Below are 20,971 nucleotides of genomic sequence, written 5' to 3'. Positions count from 1 at the left end.
CAACATGATGGCGGCCGAGACCCGCGGTGAGGAGGGCGGCCCGGTCACCGCCGGGGCAGCGGGAGGCGAAAAAATTAAAAAAAAAACAAAAAAACAAAAAAACATGATATACTTTAAATTAGTAATTTAACTGATAAGGAAGTTACCATAATACCTAGTTTAACATTGAACAAATCTAACCACCTATTGGACATTAATGTAAAATCCTGACATAGAATTTGATTTAAAACTTCTCAAAATAAATTCATTAAAGCAAGTTCCCTGTGAAAATATGTAAGAATGAGCGCTAGCATAATAGCAGGTACAGTCTTTACAATTTATTAACCATAGAAGATACTTTTTTAATGAGTCTAATAGAGACATTAACTGTGCAAAAGCTGATGAGATTTACAGTCTAAAATACAAGCACCAACACAGAAAGGATATTGTGTCAGTTCAGTTCAGTTCAGTCACTCAATCATGTCAAACTCTTTGTGACCCCATGAACTGCAGCACGCCAGGCCCCCCTGTCCATCACCAACACTCAGAGTTCAACCAAACTCATGTCCATCGAGTCGGTGATGCCATCCAGCCATCTCATCCTCTGTCGTTCCCTTCACCTCCTGCCCCCAATCCCTCCCAGCATCAGAGTCTTTTTCAATGAGTCAACTCTTCACTTGACGTGGCCAAAGTACTGGAGTTTCAGCTTTAGCATCAGTCCTTCCAATCAACACCCAGGACTGATCTCTTTTAGAATGGACTGGTTGCATTTCCTTGCAGTCCAAGGGACTCACTCTCAAGAGTCTTCTCCAACACCACAGCTCAAAAGCATCAATTCTTTGGTGCTCAGCTTTCTTCACAGTCCAACATTCATATCCGTACATGACAACTGGAAAAACCATAGCCTTGACTACATGGACCTTTGTTGGCAAAGTAATGTCTCTGCTTTTTAATACCCTATCTAGGTTGGTCATTAACTTTCCTTCCAAGGAGTAAGCGTCTTTTTAATTTCATGGCTGCAATCACTATCTGTAGTGATTTTGGAGCCCAAAAAATAAAGTCTGACACTGTTTCCTCATCTATTTCCCATGAAGTGATGGAACCAGATGCCATGATCTTAGTTTTCTGAAGGGTGAGCTTTAAGCCAACTTTTTCACTCTCCTCTTTCACTTTCATTAAGAGGCTTTCTAGTTCCTCTTCACTTTCTGCCATAAGGGTGGTGTCATCTGCATATCTAAAAGTCCATTAATTCTACACTTTAGAGGATCATTTCTTTATGTAAGCACAATCTCATTTATGAATTACACATGATATGTAGTTTAGGATCCATCTACATTATGCTTATAACTGCGTGCAGCTGCTGCTAAGTCGCTTCAGTCGTGTCTGACTCTGTTGGACCCCATGGACCCCACCAAGCCCCCCAGTCCATGGGATTTTCCAGGCAAGAGTACTGAAGTGGGTTGCCATTGCCTTTGCCTGTAACTGCATTGTGATACACCAATTCAAATTACTGCTATGGGGGAAAAACACCATTTAATGAGACATGAAGACAAATCACAAACTTGACTAAGGGGACACACGCTGTGGACCACAGCACTGCTATGACCAGAGCAAGTGGGGGGATGGGGGAGGGGAGATGGATGGGCAAACTACAGCCTCGGGGGCTGGGGGGGGATCTGGATTGACGATGACTAAGCAGACAACAGGATGAGACAGGAAATCAAAACCAATGATGAAAGCAGACACACCGTCAGAGAAATCCCACAGCAAGGAAAACATACAGAACTGTTCTTTTCCAAATACTCAGAAAGAAATCAAGCATGAAACCACAGAGAAATCATCAAAGAATTTTAAATATCACCTAATTAGCCAATGACGCGAATTCCAAAAACAGTGTGTCAGAAGACCACAAAATGGCCTAGTTACCACTTCACAGGCTGCTAAAATGATTCACGGTTAATTTAATTATAAGCTGACTAACAATGCAGCTAACATGAAATGGGTGGTAACAGAAAAAAGAGATAATACAAGTCCAGTAACAAAGCAGAGTGTTGTACAAGTGATTTCATGGGGTAAATAGCAATGCACTCACAAAACCTAAGCTAAACATGCAAGAAAGCTGGAACATGTGCTTTAGAGCTGCACACTCTGTCACCAAATGCCCTAGGTCATCATCCCAGTTTTAGACTTGGAAAAGTGAGGCAGCCCAACGTCTTCCCTGGGGCCCTGGGGCACTGGGCTTTTAACCTGGTCTCACATGCAGAGCTGGCCTTAGCACGTAGCCAGGTCCATCAGCAAGCAGACCAGTGTAGATTCTTGGTTTTGTTCTCACCGCATGCCCTGCACCCTGCAGCCAGGCTTCCTCAATGGAAAATGTGCTGCACGGCTTTCCCACGCCATGAGAGCTGCCTATGGTTACTTTCACGAAGCTGTCTGCTCCCTGAGAACAGAAACTTGCATAAAGCTGCTGTGCCCAGCACAGGCCAGGCCCAAGGTTACAGAGGCAGGCTCTGGCTGAGTTCATGATGACATGCTAAGCTGGTGGTCCAATTATCAAGACTAATTTGTCGCTGTGCCATTGTGGAATGATTAAAGACTAGGCAGTTCAAAAACTTTTAGACCTCTGAGTGTAGCAAATGTACCTGATTTTCTTCTGGGTATAATGACAAAAAACAAAAACCAAACAAACAAACAAAAAAAGAGTTTGCTGGGGGAGGGATGTGGCAGGGAGGAGGCAGACAGATACCAGAGTCATGATGCCCAGCCGGTCTCCCTCCCGTGCCGGGCTGTGCCGCCTCCTTCTGGGCTTGGGTTGGGGCGGGCAGGAGCTGACATGCGAGGAGGTGGCAAGCAGGTTGAGGGAGCTCATTGATTTAAAACGATGGAGGCTGCCTAACCTCCCCCTGCCCTCCCTGCTCTCAGTCTCCTCGGCTCGCTGCTTCATGTTCTCCTCTTCTTCGATCAACCTAAAATAGAATAAAACCTGTCACCTGCCTTTGTCAGCAGAGGAACCTGTCTGGACAATAAATTTGGGCTGTCATTCTGTGTCATGATTAGCAAATTCCAGAAACAGTTGCTCAATTAACATCTCTGCCAAAAGGTTCTACTTTTCCTCTTCTGAATATTCTCAAACCTAGAATAACTTAGCGTTGAGTCTTACAAACTGGCCCTGATCATTGATGCTTGATTTTACTTATTTACTCTAACATTCTGAAGGGGCCCTGGTGATGACTCTTTTCCTGTGAGAAGGTACCTCAAGTTGACAACCCTTACCACGCCTGCTCTCAGGGCAGAGATGCATGTCAGTGCCTCAAGTCTTTTCCACTGGGAATCGGGAACTCTGTACAATCAAAACAGCAATTCACGAACAAGCTGGAGTTTTGAAACACAAGTATTTCGACCAGATGAAGTGCTGAGTTGATTTTTTTTTTTTTTTTTTTTTTTTAGGGTTGTATATATACAAATGCATCACTTGATGAAGTTCTCCACCAGCTTTGTGTGAGTTTCTGGATTCATGTCAATGTGCTGCATTAAGCTAGAATTCACAGTTTCTGCTCTTCTCCCCTAATGTGTGGTGGATGATTTTATATAGCATTTTAAATACACAGTTATGCAAATAAAATGATTTTCAAATTAAAATACAAGATTGTTACAAGAAGTAAACTCTCCAGCTTCACTTCTACTTATACATCTTGAAAGGTTTTCACTGTTGATAACAAGTTGATGGACAAAATTTACCATTTACATCAAGTCAACTTGTTGCATAAGGAAAAATCACTTTTATCTGACAACTTGCTGTAAAAATAAAAACATTAATATATAACCATTCCTTACTTCCTGCAGGGACACAGAAAGACCATCTTTCTGAGCTCGTCTGTGCTCAAACACGGCCCACAAAGCTGTCTGTCTTGGCGTCAAATGGGCAGGCTGTACCACCTGCATTTGCTGGTTGTCCTGTTCACCTCCTGCCTTTCCCCAGGCCCCTCGCTCTCGGCCAACAGGAGCGGGCACCTTGGCCTAGGCTGACGTGACAAGAACAGTCTGAGCAGCAGCTCTGCCTGGTACTGTGCAGGGTCACCGGCCTGCGACCACTCTGAATGTGGACTCGGGACATGGGCATAGCTGTGCGGGTGTGACACCAGGCAGGCCTCGGGGCCCCCAGCCACCCGACTGCACCCAGACCCAAGGCCCCCTGCTCACCAAGAGGCGGGCCTTTGGATTCTATCTCGTTTTGAAAATTGTTATAACTGCCAAGACGGTGTCTAAAGAAAACATCTTAAATATACTGATGAGATGAGAAAAACTCAAACACATGTCCTTGGACCACTGTTTTACAACAAGTCAATCTTCACACTGCATTAAGTTAAAAAGGAAAATGCAGATCTGAGTGGGAATTTGCCAACCCCAAAACCCCAGCTTTCACCAGGTGGCTTTTCACCAGAACGTGGGGGGCTCCGAGGGACACAGGAGGGTGCACGGGCCACAGGGGACACCGCATCTGCACCTCACCCACCTTGGGGCTCAGAGCTGAGCTCTATAATCAAATGGAATCTCAAAACTGAAAATTCTTGAAGCAGACCTGAGGTCAGGTTTCTTACTATGGAACACTCAGACGTCCCTAGGAGAAGACAGCTCCTCAGAGAAACCGAGTTTCTGGGGAGCTGACTTTGCAATCACCCACTGGATCTCTTCGTTGATGGTGTCCAGCTGCTTCTGCAGCATCACAGTCAGAGTCTCGGCATCAGCCTGCCCGCTGGGCAACAGCTGAGTTGGCGAGCTGAAGAGGGTGACCCTGTCGCCCTCACCGTCAGACATGCCCTCGTCACTCTTGAATGCCTGAGCCACGTTGGCCAGCACGCTGGCTTGCTGAGCACGCTCCCAGTCCTGCTTCTTCAGGGTGTGCATCTGGGCATGAGAGGACCACTTCTCGTCAGCGACATTCAGGGCAGCTCAAGTCTATCAGGAACTGAACCCAATTTTACATGGAAGCCCTGACTGTGGATAAATGGGCCATGCTCATGAGACACTGCCATCTCTTAAGCGAGCAGGATTGAAGAAACAGGCACAGGGACAATCCAGTTCCTAGACGGCCTTGTGACACTCAGGTCTCAGGCATTCCTATGAGGATATTCACAAGGGTGGGCTGATGGAGTCAGAGACAGAAACCGAAAATTACAAAAATACATCCATGCCTCCATCAGCCAGGCTGGAGGAAAATAAGAAAAAAGAACACTTCAGCTTGGCAGCCACTGTGTTCCTATCAGCGGTCATCACTGGTACCAGTTCACCAGAGAGTGCCGTCCTCGCAGGCTCCCAGCCCTCCGTTTCCCAGGCTGGTCTGAACACCCACAGACAGGAGTGAGCAGGGGCAGCCAGGGGACGGGAGGGCCAGCCCCTCCACGGTTCTCCTCTTGGGGCACAGGCCCTTGGGCTGTTCTGGGGGATGGCTCCTCGCACCGCAAGGGTGGCTCTGTCATCAGAGACACATGGGGGAGTGACTGCGGGGCCCCGTGCCGCCCTCCTGCTCTCACACCTCACACCCTTCTCTCTGAAAACGTCCCCCCTGCCACACTGTCACCCAGGTCCTGCCTTCTTTCCCAGACATGACCTCAAAGGAACTGAGGGGCAGCCTCGAGGTGCTGGCTTGCTGGCTCCCTGTCCCCTGTGGCCAGTGCCCTTGCCTCCTGTCTTCATCATGACCCTGCCCCAGGGCTGGACTACCCGCTTCGCTGGCTCCAGGACCACCTGCCATCATTCCTGCTCTGGTCCAGCAAACCAGCTGCCTATGGGTTCACCCCCATCAGCCCGGTCAGCACGTCCTCTCCCTTCTCTCGCCTTCCAACCACACAAGGGGAACCAGCAGATTCCTCCTCCAGGGCTCCCTGCAGCACCCTCTGCTGGTCTCTGAAAGCTTCCTGGGAGTGGCCTCTACAGTCCCCCTCCCCGCCCGGTCTCCAGCTCTCTACCAGCAGGCAGTGGGCCCTGCCCTGCAGGGCAGCTCCCTGGGGGTTCCAGGAACGCATGTTATCAAGCCCCCTCCCCTCCTTGCCCTCCCCCATGCCCGCCCCAGCATGTCTCTCCCTGGGCTCCAGGCCCTGCCCTCCCTGCGGTTATTCCTCAGTCCCTTGTGCCCTTCTCATCCTTGGAATGTGGGGTGCCCCACAGCTCTACCCTTGCAGCCCATCTCTCTCCACTGGCACCCGCCTGGTGACTTTAACATGCTCGTGGCTTTAAATGCCATCTGTATGCCCACGACCCCAAGTCCACCCTGAGCTGAGTGAATCCTCTCCCGGATGCAGGCCAGAACACTCAGACTGCTCTCCTGACATGTCCCTGGGACACCCCATGGGCTCGTCCACCTCAACAGGGCTGAGGTCCAGCTCTTAGCTTCCCGCCCCAGCAGCCCTCCTCACCTCAGGAAACAGGCTCTGGGCTCGAGCTGCTGAGGCCTGAGCCCGGGCTCCTCCCTGATGCGGCCTGCTCTCTCCCTTGTCCCCGCTGGTTGACACGACCCTTTCTCTATCTCCGAGCAGCTACTTCTCTTCCTAACTCCGGGTCTCTGGTTCAAGGACACCCTCCTTGTGTCACCTCGCTGGCCACCCTGTTCACACACAATCATCCCCTCCTCCTCGGACAACTCGGGCACTCTGGTCTCCTTTCCCTGCTCATTACTGTCTGACAGGTTGCACCAGTTTAAAAAGGGGTCCACAAATTCTTCCATCCTCCTCCCTTCAAGAGGCAGAAGGGGCAACTCCTGCTCAGCCCCTGAGCGAGGCAGGACTTCGCAGCTCACTCTCACAAACAGAAGTGAAGGTGTGTGGCCTCGAGACCAGGGCGCAAAAGACCCCAGGCTACACCCCATGCTCTCGCTCTCAGAGGGTGTTCCAAAGAAAGCCAGGCCATGGGAAAGCCACACGGCAGGGACCTGGGCCTGTCCCTTGCAGCCAGGTGAGTCTGAAAGCCTGCCATCTAGCCCTGGGGGCGCCTTCCCATGTCTGTGCCCTCAGGAGGCCCTGAACCAGGCCTGCCTGCTACAATGCACAGGCACTGTGGACTGTGAGCTGCTCCCTAGGAAGTCACTAAGCTTTGCAATGATTCGTTACATAGCAGTGGATAAAGAACACACACAGTTTTTAATTCACTACTGGAGTCCTACTTCTGACCATGTCTGGCCCAAACTAACTGCTCACTGAATATGGAAGCTCTAAACACAGACATGTATGAACAAATACATGTCATGAATGAGGTGGAAATATAAAGGCACTTAAACTTCCAATGAGAATTCTTCTCATTATAAGCTGATGGATATGTGTATCCATTTACTCGTAGGATGATTTCAAAACTATGCTAATTAGTACCATGCTGGGCCTCACAGTAAGCCACAAGTTATCCAAATTGGTTATTTTAAGGAAAAAAAGCATGCCTTAAAAGTAAACTCTTAGCCAGCAAAAGGAAAATGGAAAGACGTAAAGTGACGTATCAGCGCTTTGTTCCAAACCCACCTCAGGACCACAGTGTGAGGGGGCAGGTGCCTCACAAGGTGCCCATCAGGGATGGGAAGGTGGCGGCGGGGTCCTTGCCTCGGATGGCTCACCGTGCAGTGCTGCCAGCCTGCCTTTCTGGGGGCATCGCAGCACCACCCCATTGCCCGAGTAGTCTGCTGGCCAGTCCACCGCAGGGAACCTGAGATCCGGGGCACTGCCCAAGTGGGGTTGGCTGAAAAACACGGCAAAGAGCAGCGCTGTTAGAAGAAAAGAGAGCTCAGTCTATCAATCAAGCCAGAGCCTGTCCGTTTGGAAGATAGGCAATTTCACAGCAAAAGGGCCCACGGGAGGGCACTGCCCTCCTGGCTCCAACAGCAACAGGCCACCCGCTGCTCCACAGACACTCAGGGCTCATCCCCAGCAGCTGGAAAACTCCCATATGTGGGGAAGGCAGTGCTGACGTGAGGGTGTGGGACTAGGACAGGATCGGCTGTCTGGGGCTGGGGCATCCAGGGTCCCCCTGGAGCCCACTCTCAGGTCCCAGGGCGGGGCCTGCACCTGCTCTGCTTTCCTCTTGGCACCCTACCTCCCCTTCGGCCCGCACCTGCTCTGACCTCCCTCTCCCACGTGAAGTCCATGGATCACAATCACTGGTCTGCCTGGAACACCGTCTGCACTGCTCTCAGTGTTTTTAAAGGCGCCTCAGACAACCCGCAGCAGAAAGGCCTCGGACCCACAGCTCGGAGCTGAGCACCATTGGTGTCTCCCATTAAAGCAGAGGTGAGCATGTCACCAGACTCTGGGCTGAACAAGGCCCAGCACAGATGCTCAGGCCCTGAGCTCTAAGGCCTGGGCCTGCAGCTACCAGGAGCTCACTCAGCAGGGGCCTGCTGAGAGGCAGGGTGGCCCAGCCTTGAACCTGCACTGCAGGACATCCTGGGCTCTGCTCAGTCTTGTCCCTGGGAAGAGGGTGGCGCCTTCACATGCAAGAGTCCATAAACCCGGGAGATATGGCCCTCCTCCAAGGACAGGACACCCCGTACATCTGCACGTGGTCAGGGCCAACAACCAGCTCAGCTTGCTCGGGGTCACACGCTGCTCTGCTCGATGGATTTGAGAGGAACATTGTGCTGCACAGGAAATGGAAGTCTGGAATCTCCCGGAGCCACACCTGTCTTCCCTCCCGTCTCCCCTCCCTCCTGACAGAATTGCTCCCTTCTCTGCTCCACTTCCACCAAGGGCCTGGGGCCAGAAAACCCTTGGGAACTGGGTAGGGGGTACGACACAGTCCCACTGTGGACTGCGGACCCTCGAGGGTCCTCTGAGGGCCACAGAGGCCTCCGGGTTGGGTCGCCCCCCAACCATCACCTCCCAGTCCCCTCGCGGGGTGCACCCTCCATCTCTTTCCCCCTCCTCACCCGAAGTTCTATCCTCCCGGAGAAGGTCTCAGAGACAAGGTAACCAGTTCCTCTAGGAGGTCCCACCAAATACGCCGTGCCTGCCCTGCCTGTGAGCCAGGTTTTCAGTCCCCACTCCCTTCCTCCTGAGCCAGCATAGTGCCCCCCACCCAGCCCACACTGCCTGCAAGCCCCACTCCGAAGTCCCACTTGTGCTGCTAAGTCACTGTCGTGACCCCTCGAGAGCTGCCTCCTAGAGACATCCCTCCCTCACACCAGCCGCTGTGGCCCACTGTCTTCAGAGCACAGAGGCCCCTCCTGCCCCACGGCTTCTTCCTCTTCTCATCTCTCACTCTCACTGACACACAGTGGAATGGTGACCAGGCCCCAGGCTTCTCCATCTTAACCCCCCAATTGTGCCAGGCCTCGGGTCTTGGCACCAGGGCCCTCTTCATTACCCAAAAACCCCCAAGAGCAGGAGGCCGTGTCCACCTCCTCTTCCTCCACTGTCTACGCAGTCCTCCTCACACCTCATCCACCCGGGGAGCAGGGGTTCCCCACCTCTGACAGCACCAGCCCCTCACCCTGGAAGAGCTCTGCCACCAAGTTCGGCCATGTCCCCTCCCGTTCTGCAGGGCACGTGCTCTCCTTCAACTCCACCCGCCATGGTTTCAGACACAGGACCAATTTCTGGCTCTGCCTTTGTCTCAAATGACATCTCCTTTTCTCTACAAGAAGGCTGGGTGGGGGCCCTGAACTGCAAGGATCCCCTAAGCACACAACACAGAAGTATGGGCTCCAAACTGTCTCCTAAGTCAGGATTCAAGCAGTAGTCGATTTCCTACAGATGAATGAATGTCACCAGTTAAGCACTTAATAACCTTTGCTAAAGTTTCTCTCTCACTTGTGACCATTTTCCGTGAAGAAGTCAAAGAAACATTTAAATACTTAAGAATTACTGCCCCTATAACAATGAGTAAGAAAAAATCAGGATGCTCAGTAATCTGCTCTCCTCATTCACAAGCCAGGTGATTCCTCCCATTGCAGTCAACGGCAAGTCATGTCTCAGTCTCCACTCACATAAAAGACTACAGGTCATTAACCTTCTGTGACTCTTCAGAAACATCAGTGTCACAGTCTCTCAGGCCCCTCAAATGAATACACCCAAATATCAACTGGTCGGCCCCCCACTTCCAAACCTCTGCCTGTGGTTTTAAATGTTGTCAATCCTGTGACTACCACTCCATGGTACCAAGTTTGACCCTAAGGAACGATGCTTGTCTCTTCCCTCTCGCTGGCCACGAAGCTACAGGCTCCTTGAGGTGTGACCATGAGCAACACCCAGTCATACTGTCCACATACCAGACAGGCCCTTGTCACACTTGACAGTGCTGAGGGGAGCTGCCCGGGGGAGCAGCCTACCTGTGGCGGAAGGGAGCCCCTCACAGTCTCGTCTGGTCCACTTTGGCTCTCAGGGTTTCCAGGTTTAGAATCAGCTGGTCCTACGAAACAGCAAATGACACAGCCTGCACCACTTGCTTTCTGGATATAAAATGACTTGCACCAAAATGTGCAGAACAGGTTACATGAGTAGGTATCAACTCCGAACATTTTAATTCTGAGAAAATGTTCTCTAAGTGTCCCTAGCAAATATAAACACTCAGAACAATATTAACCCTTATAAACCATAATGAAGAGGAAGTTCCATCTCAGGTGTAGAAAAGGTTTCTCTGGAGGAAACATCGTAAGCCATGAACAATGATGAAGTGGGTAGAGAGAAGCTGGACTTGGGGCGGGGGTTTGGGTCACGGGGACATGACTCACTCTATTGCCCTCACTGCTTTAAAGTGTCTCCATGGAGCTCACCTGCATTCCTCACATTCATTCCTCTACAGCCCACTTCACTTCCTCATGGGGTAAAACAAGTCAAATGGGCCAAGTTTCTGAGTCACTCAAGTCAACCTGGAAGCTCTGTGCTGTCGGCCACAGCAGTCACCCGCCTCGTGCAGCCCCTGAGCACGTGAGACAGGCTGGTGCAAAGCTCGATGTGGAAATCACACAGAGGATTTCAAGATTCGCAGTGAAAGAAGGACGTCAAGTAGCCTATTTGTTTTTAGGAAATTTTAGATTGTGTAGGTGGCTCGTATTATCTTTCTGACGCACAGCACAGTCCATGTGAAAGGCTCACACTTTGTCTCAGCTTTCGGGTGAACCCACAAAGGACTGCTCAGAATTCTGAACCACACATAATGGCCACACACTCTAAACCCATCTATAATGCAAACACATTCAGTGTTCAAAACCAGAAATGCTATACGTGTTACAGCACTGGATTAGCCATAAGGAAAATGTAACTCGACTTCCGCAAGCATCTGCTCAAACTCATGTCCATTGAGTTGGTGATGCCAACTAACCATCTCATGCTCTGTCATCTGCTCTCTTCCTGCCTTCAATCTTTTCCAGCACCAGGGTCTTTTCCAATATGAAAATTCATATTAAAAACGAAATAATTACCTCAAGCAATTTTTAAATGTAATAACAAAGTTGGAAAGTCTGTGTTTTATAAAATGAACATCAATTTCAAGGTTTAAAAAGCTGTTTTAGGACTTACTGTATTAAAAAATAAAATGGAGAGAAGACAAGAGAATGATCTATTTGAGATTGGCTCTGTGTGAGAATTTGCTGAGATTAATTGACGGGATGGGTCATGAGTATTTATTATACTACTCCATCCACTTTTGTGCATGTTTGAAATTTTCCATTGTAATACATTTAAAAACAGTTTATTTTCTGATAAAGCAGAGTCTTCTCCAGCAACACAATTCGAAAGTATCAGTTCTTCAGTGCTCAGCCTTGTTTATGGTCCAACTCTCACACCCATACGTGACTACCGGAAAAACCATGGCTTTGACGATATGGACCTTTGTCGGCAAAGTGATGTCTGTACTTTTCAATATGCTGTCTATGTTTGTCATAGCTTTCCAAGGAGCAAGCATTTTTTAATCTCATGGCTGCAGTCACGATCGGCAGTGATTTTTGAGCCCAAGGAAAGAAAACCTGTCACAGCTTCCACAATAAGGCATCAGCATTCAAAGATTTTTAAAGCAAAACAAAAGTTGACTTTGAATTGGCTTAGTCATAAACAGCATCCTGATCTCAACAGCCTCTGAGCAGCAGTTCTGAAAGTAAGGAAGAGCACCCTTGATCAGGAAACATTGAGCTCTCTGCCTAAGCGGGGAGGGTGCCTCACTGTGGGTTTCATGATGGGAGTCAGAACCACTGCCCCCTGGGAGCCCGCCTGTGAGGCTCTGCAGTCCAGGCCCAAGAACACAGGCATGGTGGGGACAGTACGGACACGTGAGGCTGGACCTGGGATCCCCACTCCATTTCCTGGATGGTCTGTATCACCATGTAGCCAACCTTTCCAGGAAACCTCTCTCAGGACTCGGTGATGCGAGCCTCCACCATCGCCCTTTCCTGATGCGCCTTCTGTCGAAGCGCAACTACGGTTCTCCTCCTGCCTAGGAGCAGCCATCCTACCACACACCGTGTCTGGAACACCAGTTTGGCATTTGGGACTCCAGTGCCATGTCCGAGGCAAACAGGCTCCACACCTGGTCGCCATGCCTTCAGTTTCATAGGCCCCAGGCTGGCAACCTCAGGTTTGTTTGAGGGGCAGTCCTGAGGTCCACCTGTATCCCAAGCAGCTCCCAGACTGGCTGGACAGAGCAACAAGCAGCCTCTTTGAACGTGGGGACGCCCTGGCCCCTGCCCACCACCTATGGGCGACCACCTCTGGCCCTGCTCCCGAGGAGGTGGGTGCCCGGATCAGCAGATGGGGCCACACAGGCACACACTCAGCAGCAGAGATGGGAGTGGTGGAGAAAGGCAGCGCTGGCCCCCACCCAAGCCGTGTCTCCTGTCCAGACACCGCTTCCCCGTCAGCACAGGCACCCACTGCAGCTCCTTGATCTTCTTCTCCAGTTGGGCCTCCATCTGGCGCAGCCTATCTTCTATGCTGCCGTGACTCTGTCCCGCCTGTCGCCCAAGAACAGCATCAGCTCCGCTTGTAACGACCCTGTCCTGACAGCACTCGGGCTGTGACCGCAGGGGCGGCAATTGGGCCATGCTCTATGCAGACCACGGGGCTCGGGTTCAAGGGGGGGCACATCCGCACACCTGCTCATGCAGCCTGCACGGCCTTCATGGCTCACGGAGGGTGCTGGTGACCAGCTCGTGAGAGGAGACGTGCTCCCCCTGCCCCAGGCCCTGCACCCATGGCCGCTGCGCTCCCTCCTCGGACTGCCTGTGGTGAGCCAGCGTGGGCAGCAGCTGCAAGCACAAGGTACACGTTCTACCTTCCTAAGCTGGGAAAGAAGTTCAAATCGTTTAGCCTCCTGAGTGGTAGAGCTTCCGGAAGACAAAAGGTCGGACTACAAGGCAGACCGGGGACGGACAGCAGAGATGCCAGGGGAAAGGAGAAACCAAGCCTGGAGAGGAAGATCACAGGCAGAAGGGTGCCCCCTGGCGGCTGGTAGTGACCCTGCTCTGGCAGGGTCTGCGAGTACCCGACACCTCCGGCCGCCCGCGACCTGACGGCCCCTCAGGTGCTCACTGAGCCCCGGGCAACGCTTCCGACAGCCGCGCCAGCACAGACCCGGCCCGACTCTCCATGCCCAGCCAGTGCCCACCGGCAGCGCGGGGCAACACCTTTCCCGCCAGAAGGACGGGGTGGCTGGCTGGCTGGCAGTGGGGATGGTGCCCCCAGCAGCGCCATATCCCAGGGACGCGGCCTCTCACCCGCGGGCTCCCGGGGACGGCGAGTGGGGAGTGGGGCCCCGGGTCTGCATGTGCCCTGCTGGGACTTCTTCAACAAGTGTATGGATAATGACTTAAAACTGTGTTCATTACAGAGATATTTTGGCCATCTCTTAAACGAGAATGGGATTTTTCGATGTCTCTATCTTGCTAGGTTTTGAGTAGCTGACTGAACTCTGAGCAGCAGTGACTCGGAGCTGAAGCGTCCTAGGGACACACAGAACTCGGAACAAAACTGGAGGGAAATTAACTTAGGGATGACACAGAAGCGGGGGCTGCCTGACACTCAGGGAGCGCTCCCATCTCAGACGGGCAGCAGGACCCCCGAGTCTGCGCTCCTGTGTGGACCAAGCAGCATGGGCAGGGGCACGATGGGACAGCAGGGGAACAGGCCCTCCCAGCGCCCACCCCCCCAGGGACCCAGAACAGCACCTTGGAGAGAGAGGCCACCCTCTGCGCCTGCTCCGCCTCCACCTCAGGCAGCGTCTCCGCCCTCCGCAGCGTCTGCTGCAGCTCCTCTACCAGCTCCAGGCGCTCCTGCAACTGGCGGTTCTTATCCTCTGTCTACAAAGGGAGAGCAGAGGATCAAAACAGACCGAGAGGTGTAGCCACTGTCGCTTTAAGTAAGCTGAGACAAAACCTAAATGCACGTGTCTACTGGATTCCTTCTGTTTTGGAAGCTGCATCAGGGTAAATTTTGTCCCAGTGTTCCTGGGCTTGGCCTCAGCAGAACACCTCCTGCCAGAGTATTTGCTTTTCTTAAATGTTCCCCAAGGACGTATTTAAAAAAAAAAAAAAAAAGTTCTTATATAGTAAAGAAGATCATTTTTCCGTAGAGTCTTATTCATTCTTATTGACAAGTTAAGGGAAGAAGGGTTCAGTACGGACCCTTCTTAAAACATCACCAGAATCATCATTTAGAGGGAACCCTACTGACAGCACATGGCCACGGGTGTGTAAGCCAAAATATGGCTTGCATCTCCTCTGAAATACAGACCTGATAAGAGCATGCCTGGGGAAATGCCAGTCAACTAATATTTGTAAATGCACGATTATTCTTTTAACAGATCTTCTTACTCTGAAAAACTTTCAATGTAGAACATTTAGACAGATTCGTTTTTAAAAAAGAAAAAAAATTAAAGTATCTATAAGCTCAGGTTCCTGAGAGGTTAGCATTTGTTTCTAAGCAGCTTTATTACTTTTTCTGTGTGTGTATTACTCTATGTACATACACAAACAATATGATATGCTTTAAAACCCTCAGAAAACAATAGCATATGGTACGCAATATTTTCTGATCTGCCTTTTACAGCCATTATTTTGTATATCGTAATGCTCTTAATTAGCATTCCCCATCATACATTTCAATGGCTTTCTAGTATTTTATTTTTGTGGTGGGGACAATGATACACTTTGGCATGTGGGGACAATGATACACTTTGGCACACACCAGACTGACTCATTTTGTTTTGGAGAAGCCAGATTGGGTTTTCCTGGTTAAATCCTGATTATCTGAGACCACTTGGAACAGGAGTGAGTAAGGCTCACCAAACCACAGGAAGTACAAATCCTAATCAGACTGGAGCTCTAACCCTGCCTTTTGTCACAGTGACCCCAGTTCCCAACAGGCAGCCAGCTGCCATGAAGTTCCCTGCTGCACTCTGCTCTTTCAGTAAAAACCCTACCAAGCCACCAGATTCACGTTCAAGTAAAACAAAAGAGTCAGGAGTGGAATTCCACAAAATGGTTAAACTAAGTCCCAAATAATTCAAACCTGTAAGTTGCAGTCACCCCCAAATTTTTAAAAATGTATTTCCTTCCAGTACAGCTGATTTACAATGATGCACATCCACACTTTTGAACGCAATATTTTAGGGTCATAAGAACTTTGCACTGGGACTTGATTTCCAACGTGGGAGTCACATGAAAAGATCTTTACCTTCCTTCCTCAGGAATTCACTACTATAAAAGTCAGACACAGTTCATAAAGGCCATTAGCTGTCGATGCCTAGAATCCTTATTTGTAATTTCATTTTCAAGTTTATCACTGAGGTCATCCTAAGTTTCAAATCAAACATAAAGTTAATGTCCTCAAAATAAAAGTCCTAAACATGGCAGTTTTCTCAGAGGTGAGCAAAAATGTGCCTACCCCAAAGGTCACATTTGCCACGATTGGCACCCATCTGTCTTAAGGTTCTGTCCAGCCACTTGGTTTACCAAGCTTCTTTTCTACATAATAAACCCAAACAGCAAACAAAAAGTATACTAAACTACCCTGTTATTGCAAGAATTCCAGGAGGGAAGGTATCTGGCATGAAGTCAGGACCTCTGTCTGCTACACCATACATGCGGGCTTGACCCAGAACAGGGAGGGACCTTCAACAGATCCAATGGGGAGCTCTGAGGCTCGTTTCCTTGAGGAAAAGTTGGAAAAGTCTCATGCAATTTCCTCAGAATTAAAGTAAGAATATTAACGAGTGGAAACAGAAGTCAAATTGTACGCAACTGGGAGCAGCCTTCTCAAGCCTAGTTCTGCTAAAGCAGAGTTACACCACATGGATGAAACGCTCAAACCAGGACCAGAACTTGCTGCTGGTGCAACTCCTATCCGCCAGTTCAAAATCCATTTCAGGTCCCTCCCTTGTCACTAAGTAACCAATGTGGGCCAAGTCCTAACATTAGAAATGAAAGGTCTTAAAAATGCTTTTTCAAGAATTCTATATGTATTAAACTCTGATACCTAATCTCCTCCTGTTGCCAAAGAGTGGTGTGAATAGCTTATACAAACCTGTGCAAATATTTCTGTTTTGAGTTCTCACACAGAATTACTCACACCAAGCTACTGAACAAGGACACCTGCTGTACTACATGTTGGAGGGGTTCTCTCTGAGACGGTGTCATGGGGGAGGGGTGGGCAGGATGGGTGCTGTCTGTCTGCACACAGAGGAGAGACGAGGCTCACAGGAGGAGGCCTGAGTCCCCAGCACTCTTCTGTTTTCACAGTGACTGCTAGAGAGTTTCTCATAAATCACGACACCTGCAGACACGACCGCCAGAAACATCATGATTCCACATGGTTACACAGCTCGGGCCTGAGGATCTGAGGGTGAGCAAATGCCACTCAACTTGTCTGACTGCCGGTATCACTGTCACAGCTCCCTTCAAGGAGCAGAACCTAAGAAAACTAGAGAAGATGGCCAGGCAAGCTGCCTCAGCAGAGCCCACACAGCATGCTCCCATCTCTCCGAGAGAACGAGCTCCACAGGTGTAATCAGACTCGCCTGAGTGAATCAGAAGGAAATTTCAGCATCATCAGGAACACATTCGACAGGCAGTTGTGGGGCGGGGGGCGGGGTGTGGGGGGTGATGAACCAGGAGACTCAGGTTGACATATATACAGCATTGATACTACCCATAAAGTCAACGAGTAAGGACCTAGTGTACAGCACAGGGAAGTCTACTCAGTGTCCTGTGGTGAAGTAAAGGGACAGGAAATCTAAAAGAGAGGCAGATACATAAATAGATAGACATATGACTGATTCACTTTGCTGTACAGCAGAAATTGACACAGCAGTGTAAAGCCACTATACGCCAATAAATGAATGAATGGATGAATGAATTTTTAAAAAAGGAACATAGTGGGCCCCCTAGAGCTTGTGGAAATGAGGAGTCCACACCCAGGGTGCAGCACAGCACCAGGGATGCCCTCATGTTGGTCCACTGCCAACCAACCGCCTGGACCAGGCCTCTTCTACCCTGGAGACCTCGATGCAGAGGCAGGGAGGCAGCCAGTTGTGGTCTCTCCAGTGCTCTGCTCTTACTCACGCAGCCATGCCAAGGCTGAGATCCCCGGGAGAACAAGGGACCCACATTCCACCTCAGGACAACAGACACAGCCGCTGTCACTCACTTCACGGATGTCCTGCTTCAGTTTCCTGTTCACGTCCGTGGACTTGAGGAGGTCCTTCCTGGCCGTGTCCAGGTCCTCCTCCATCTCTGTCACATGGGCAGAGAGGGCTTCCAGGCGCTCCTTCATCTGGCTCTGCTCCCGAGACTGCCTCTCTATGATTTTCTGGAGCTCGATCACCTTAGCCAGGTCTTCCTCGTGGCCTAGAGAGCCGTCAGAGGATCTCTAAGGGGGAAAGGAAGCCTTACACAGCCTGGTTTTGGGAGGGAAGGAATACAGTACTTCCGGGCAATCGGTGAGGTCAAAACTGCCTTCTGCGCTCTGGGAGCTCACAGGATCCTCACGGTTGCTCAGACCTACATGGTGCATTGGTGAGAGGTCCTGACAGCCCCCACACAGACTGGATGGTAAGACAAGAACCAGACAGAGAGTGAGACCAAGGACGTGCATTTCCATTGGCGCTGGACATGTTTTCTTGCTCGTGATGTACATCAAGCACCCTGTCCGTTAGTATCTTTTCCTGGTTATTATCCTCTGTAAGAATCATCTGCTAAAACCAAAAAAATTGAATCAGAGTAAAGAAATAAGTAAATACAGCAAAACTCCACCTGGAAAAACTCAACTTTAAACTGAAAACACAACATAAAAAGAAAATATATGGTGATGCTATCCATCCCGAATACCACCAGGTGATTAGAGTCAGAATTTGTCTTCTACTGGACAAAGGGGTACGTAAGAAATCTGCAGCTCTGAGCCACAAGTCTAGTTTACTAGTCATTAAAATAACCCAGGAGGGCGGGTCCTCAATCAGAAAGATAAATAACATCTAATGCCCACCACTACAGCCTTCATTCTTTTTTAAAACAAAAAGATTCAAATGACAAACCCTTCACGGAAATTACACAATGACTGATCAAACTTACCGCTTTATGTGTGGCACCTAATTCTTCTTCTAACAAACTATACCTTTCAAGTGCTACTCGTAATCGTGCTCTCAACTCAAATAAAAGGGGCCGAGTCACTGTGTGTTGATGTGTGTATATACATTAGTACACTTCTTAGTGTGTACTCACCCTAATACATGGATACTGTCACAGAATACCTTTAATGTCTCTCATTGATCTTAACGTCAAGAAAATCTGCTTGTTAATAGCTTTAAATTCTAAGTTTGAGAGAACAAAATGTTATCCTAAACTAATTCTATTACCCAGTTTTTAACTGCAAGTTGATATACAGAATATAATAAATCTTGAGACCTTCATGCCAACTAATACTTTTTAACTGGGGGCTTCCCAGGTGGCTCAGTAGTAAAGAATCTTCCTGCCAATGCAAGAGGGCAGGTTCGATCCCTGGGTCGGGAAGATTGCCTGGAGTAGAAGATGGACACCCACTCCAGTATTCATGCCTGGGAAGCCCCATGAAGAGAGGAGCGTGGTGGGCTACAGTCCACAGGGTTGCAAAGATTCGGACATGACTGAGGATGTACGCAGGCAACACTTTTTAACCACATAAAACTCTGACTTCTTACAGAAAAAAATGTATATACAAGAATTCAAGTTCAAAAGTCAACTAGTTGCATAAATACGTGTATCATCCACCTAACAAGGCAGCAAGTGTACAAATCCAGGATAGCTGGGTTGCTGGTACCTTCTCGTCCAGGGCCTTGTGGTGCTCATACAGCCATTTCAGTGCCCTGAGCACCTCCACCTTTCTGGTCATGCTGTCTGGGGACTGCGCCTGCTGCTTGCCCGCCGTCATCTGGAGGGATGGTACATACTGGGAAACCAGGCACTCCAGGTGCTCCAGCAGCAGCTGCAGGGCAGGGCCAAAGGAGCACCTTCAACCTCATGCTTGAATTCAGGGCCGATAACTCCTCTCAGCCTCATGCTATAGCCGGAAACATGCTAAGGCATGTCAGAATCCCGCCAGTTCAGTCTAAAGTTAGAGTGGACTTCCCCAGGGGCCCAGTAGTTAAGACTCCACACTTCTGCAGGGGACACGGGTTTTAATCCCTAGTCGGGGAACTAAGATCCCACACAAAGTGTAGTGTGGACAAAAATCTAAGTTAAGAGTACTCCTCCCTCAAATGTACTAGAACTAAATTACTGCTTCTACTGCTGCTACTGTTGCTGCTAAGTTGCTTCAGTCGTGTCTGACTCTGTGCGATCCCATGATCTGCAGCCTACCAGGCTCCCCCTCCCTGGGATTCTCCAAGCAAGAACAATGGAGTGGGTTGCCATTTCCTTCTCCAATGCATGAAAGTGAAAAGTGAATGTGAAGTCGCTCAGTCATGTCTGACTCTTTGCGACCCCATGGTCTGCAGCCTACCAGGCTCCTCCATCCATGGGATTTTCCAGGCAAGAGTACTGGAGTGGGGTACCATTGCCTTCTCCAAAACTACATTAGCTCTCATCATAAATTTGAAACAAGGTATGAGAACCCCGAACTGATCCACCCTAGTCTGCTCAGTGGGAATATGTGAAAGATGACTTGAAAATCACACAAAGTTTAAAGACAGCAACACGGAGGCTAGCGGTGACCCCCACGGGGCAAATGTCAACAACTGAGAATCCCCCTACTGACCATGGTGTTGCTTCTTTTGGCTTTTAGCTGAGCGATTTCGTCTTCTGTTTTAAGAAGCTGCTCCTTTTACCTTTTGAGGTCTTCACTAGGAGTTGGAAACTCCTAGAAAACAGTTAAAGGAGAAACTAAATGCAAACATAAATTAAAAAGAGAGTGAGACTGTGAAGACTGACCCTGTCAAGTCTCTCCAGGCTCCACACAAAGGATCTCCTTGCCCCTCCAGAGAAGAGGGGGTCCGCTGACCCCAAGACCACACAGACCACCACAACTCAGACTGGCCTTTGGCCTCCACCTCGACCTGGCAGGCATGTGGCAGGAGAGAACCCGGAATCCAAGCCCGCCTTCTCAAGACCCAGGGACATCTGAGAAGCTTTCCAAAACATAAGCCTAACAACAAAGTGGATAAAGAGATTCTTAAACGCCACAGAGACCAATGACCTAGAGCCACTAGGGAGAGTGAAGAATAAAGGGAAAGTCTACAAGGCCATCAAGCTTTGGAGTGTTCCTCTGGGAGAACGGCGGATGGCACCTCAGGGCCATCTGTTAGCCTGACTCCACTGAAGCCACCCAGTCATTCAGTCAACTGGTTAAAATGTTAAATTTATGTTATATGTACTTCACCACAATTTGTGTCCATGTGGGGCCACCCATGTGGTGAACTTGCTCCAACTGAACCACACGGAGTCTTTTGTTCTTCTCTTTTTCTTTGCAGAAATTAAAAAATCCTGGGCTACATATCCCCTACTACATACTGAGTGTTCAGCACCCAGAACAGTGCCCAGCACTTGTAAGAGGCATGTAGT

At 49.7% G+C, this 20,971-nt stretch overlaps 2 protein-coding genes across 2 annotated transcripts; both read right to left on the bottom strand.

Moving 5' to 3' along the window:
• Window positions 1-18,798, bottom strand: LOC133234055 (liprin-alpha-1-like). The gene is made up of 5 exons (XM_061394180.1): window positions 17,589-18,798; window positions 14,111-14,242; window positions 10,283-10,362; window positions 7,482-7,695; window positions 1-2,945 (listed from the first exon to the last, which is right to left on the bottom strand). Exons 1-3 carry the CDS (start codon window positions 17,712-17,714, stop codon window positions 10,303-10,305), a joined length of 318 nt encoding a protein of 105 aa, XP_061250164.1. The 5' UTR covers window positions 17,715-18,798; the 3' UTR covers window positions 1-2,945; window positions 7,482-7,695; window positions 10,283-10,302.
• On the bottom strand, window positions 4,542-6,677 carry LOC133234056 (liprin-alpha-1-like). The gene has a single exon (XM_061394182.1). It carries the CDS (start codon window positions 4,882-4,884, stop codon window positions 4,588-4,590), a length of 297 nt encoding a protein of 98 aa, XP_061250166.1. The 5' UTR covers window positions 4,885-6,677; the 3' UTR covers window positions 4,542-4,587.
• Window positions 18,799-20,971: the final 2,173 nt, after the last annotated feature.

The sequence above is a fragment of the Bos javanicus genome, chromosome 21 (genome assembly GCF_032452875.1).
Source record: "Bos javanicus breed banteng chromosome 21, ARS-OSU_banteng_1.0, whole genome shotgun sequence".
Classification (NCBI taxonomy): domain Eukaryota; kingdom Metazoa; phylum Chordata; class Mammalia; order Artiodactyla; family Bovidae; genus Bos; species Bos javanicus.
The sequence above is the reverse complement of the archived record's forward strand: the minus strand, read 5'-3'. Positions and strand labels throughout refer to the sequence as shown.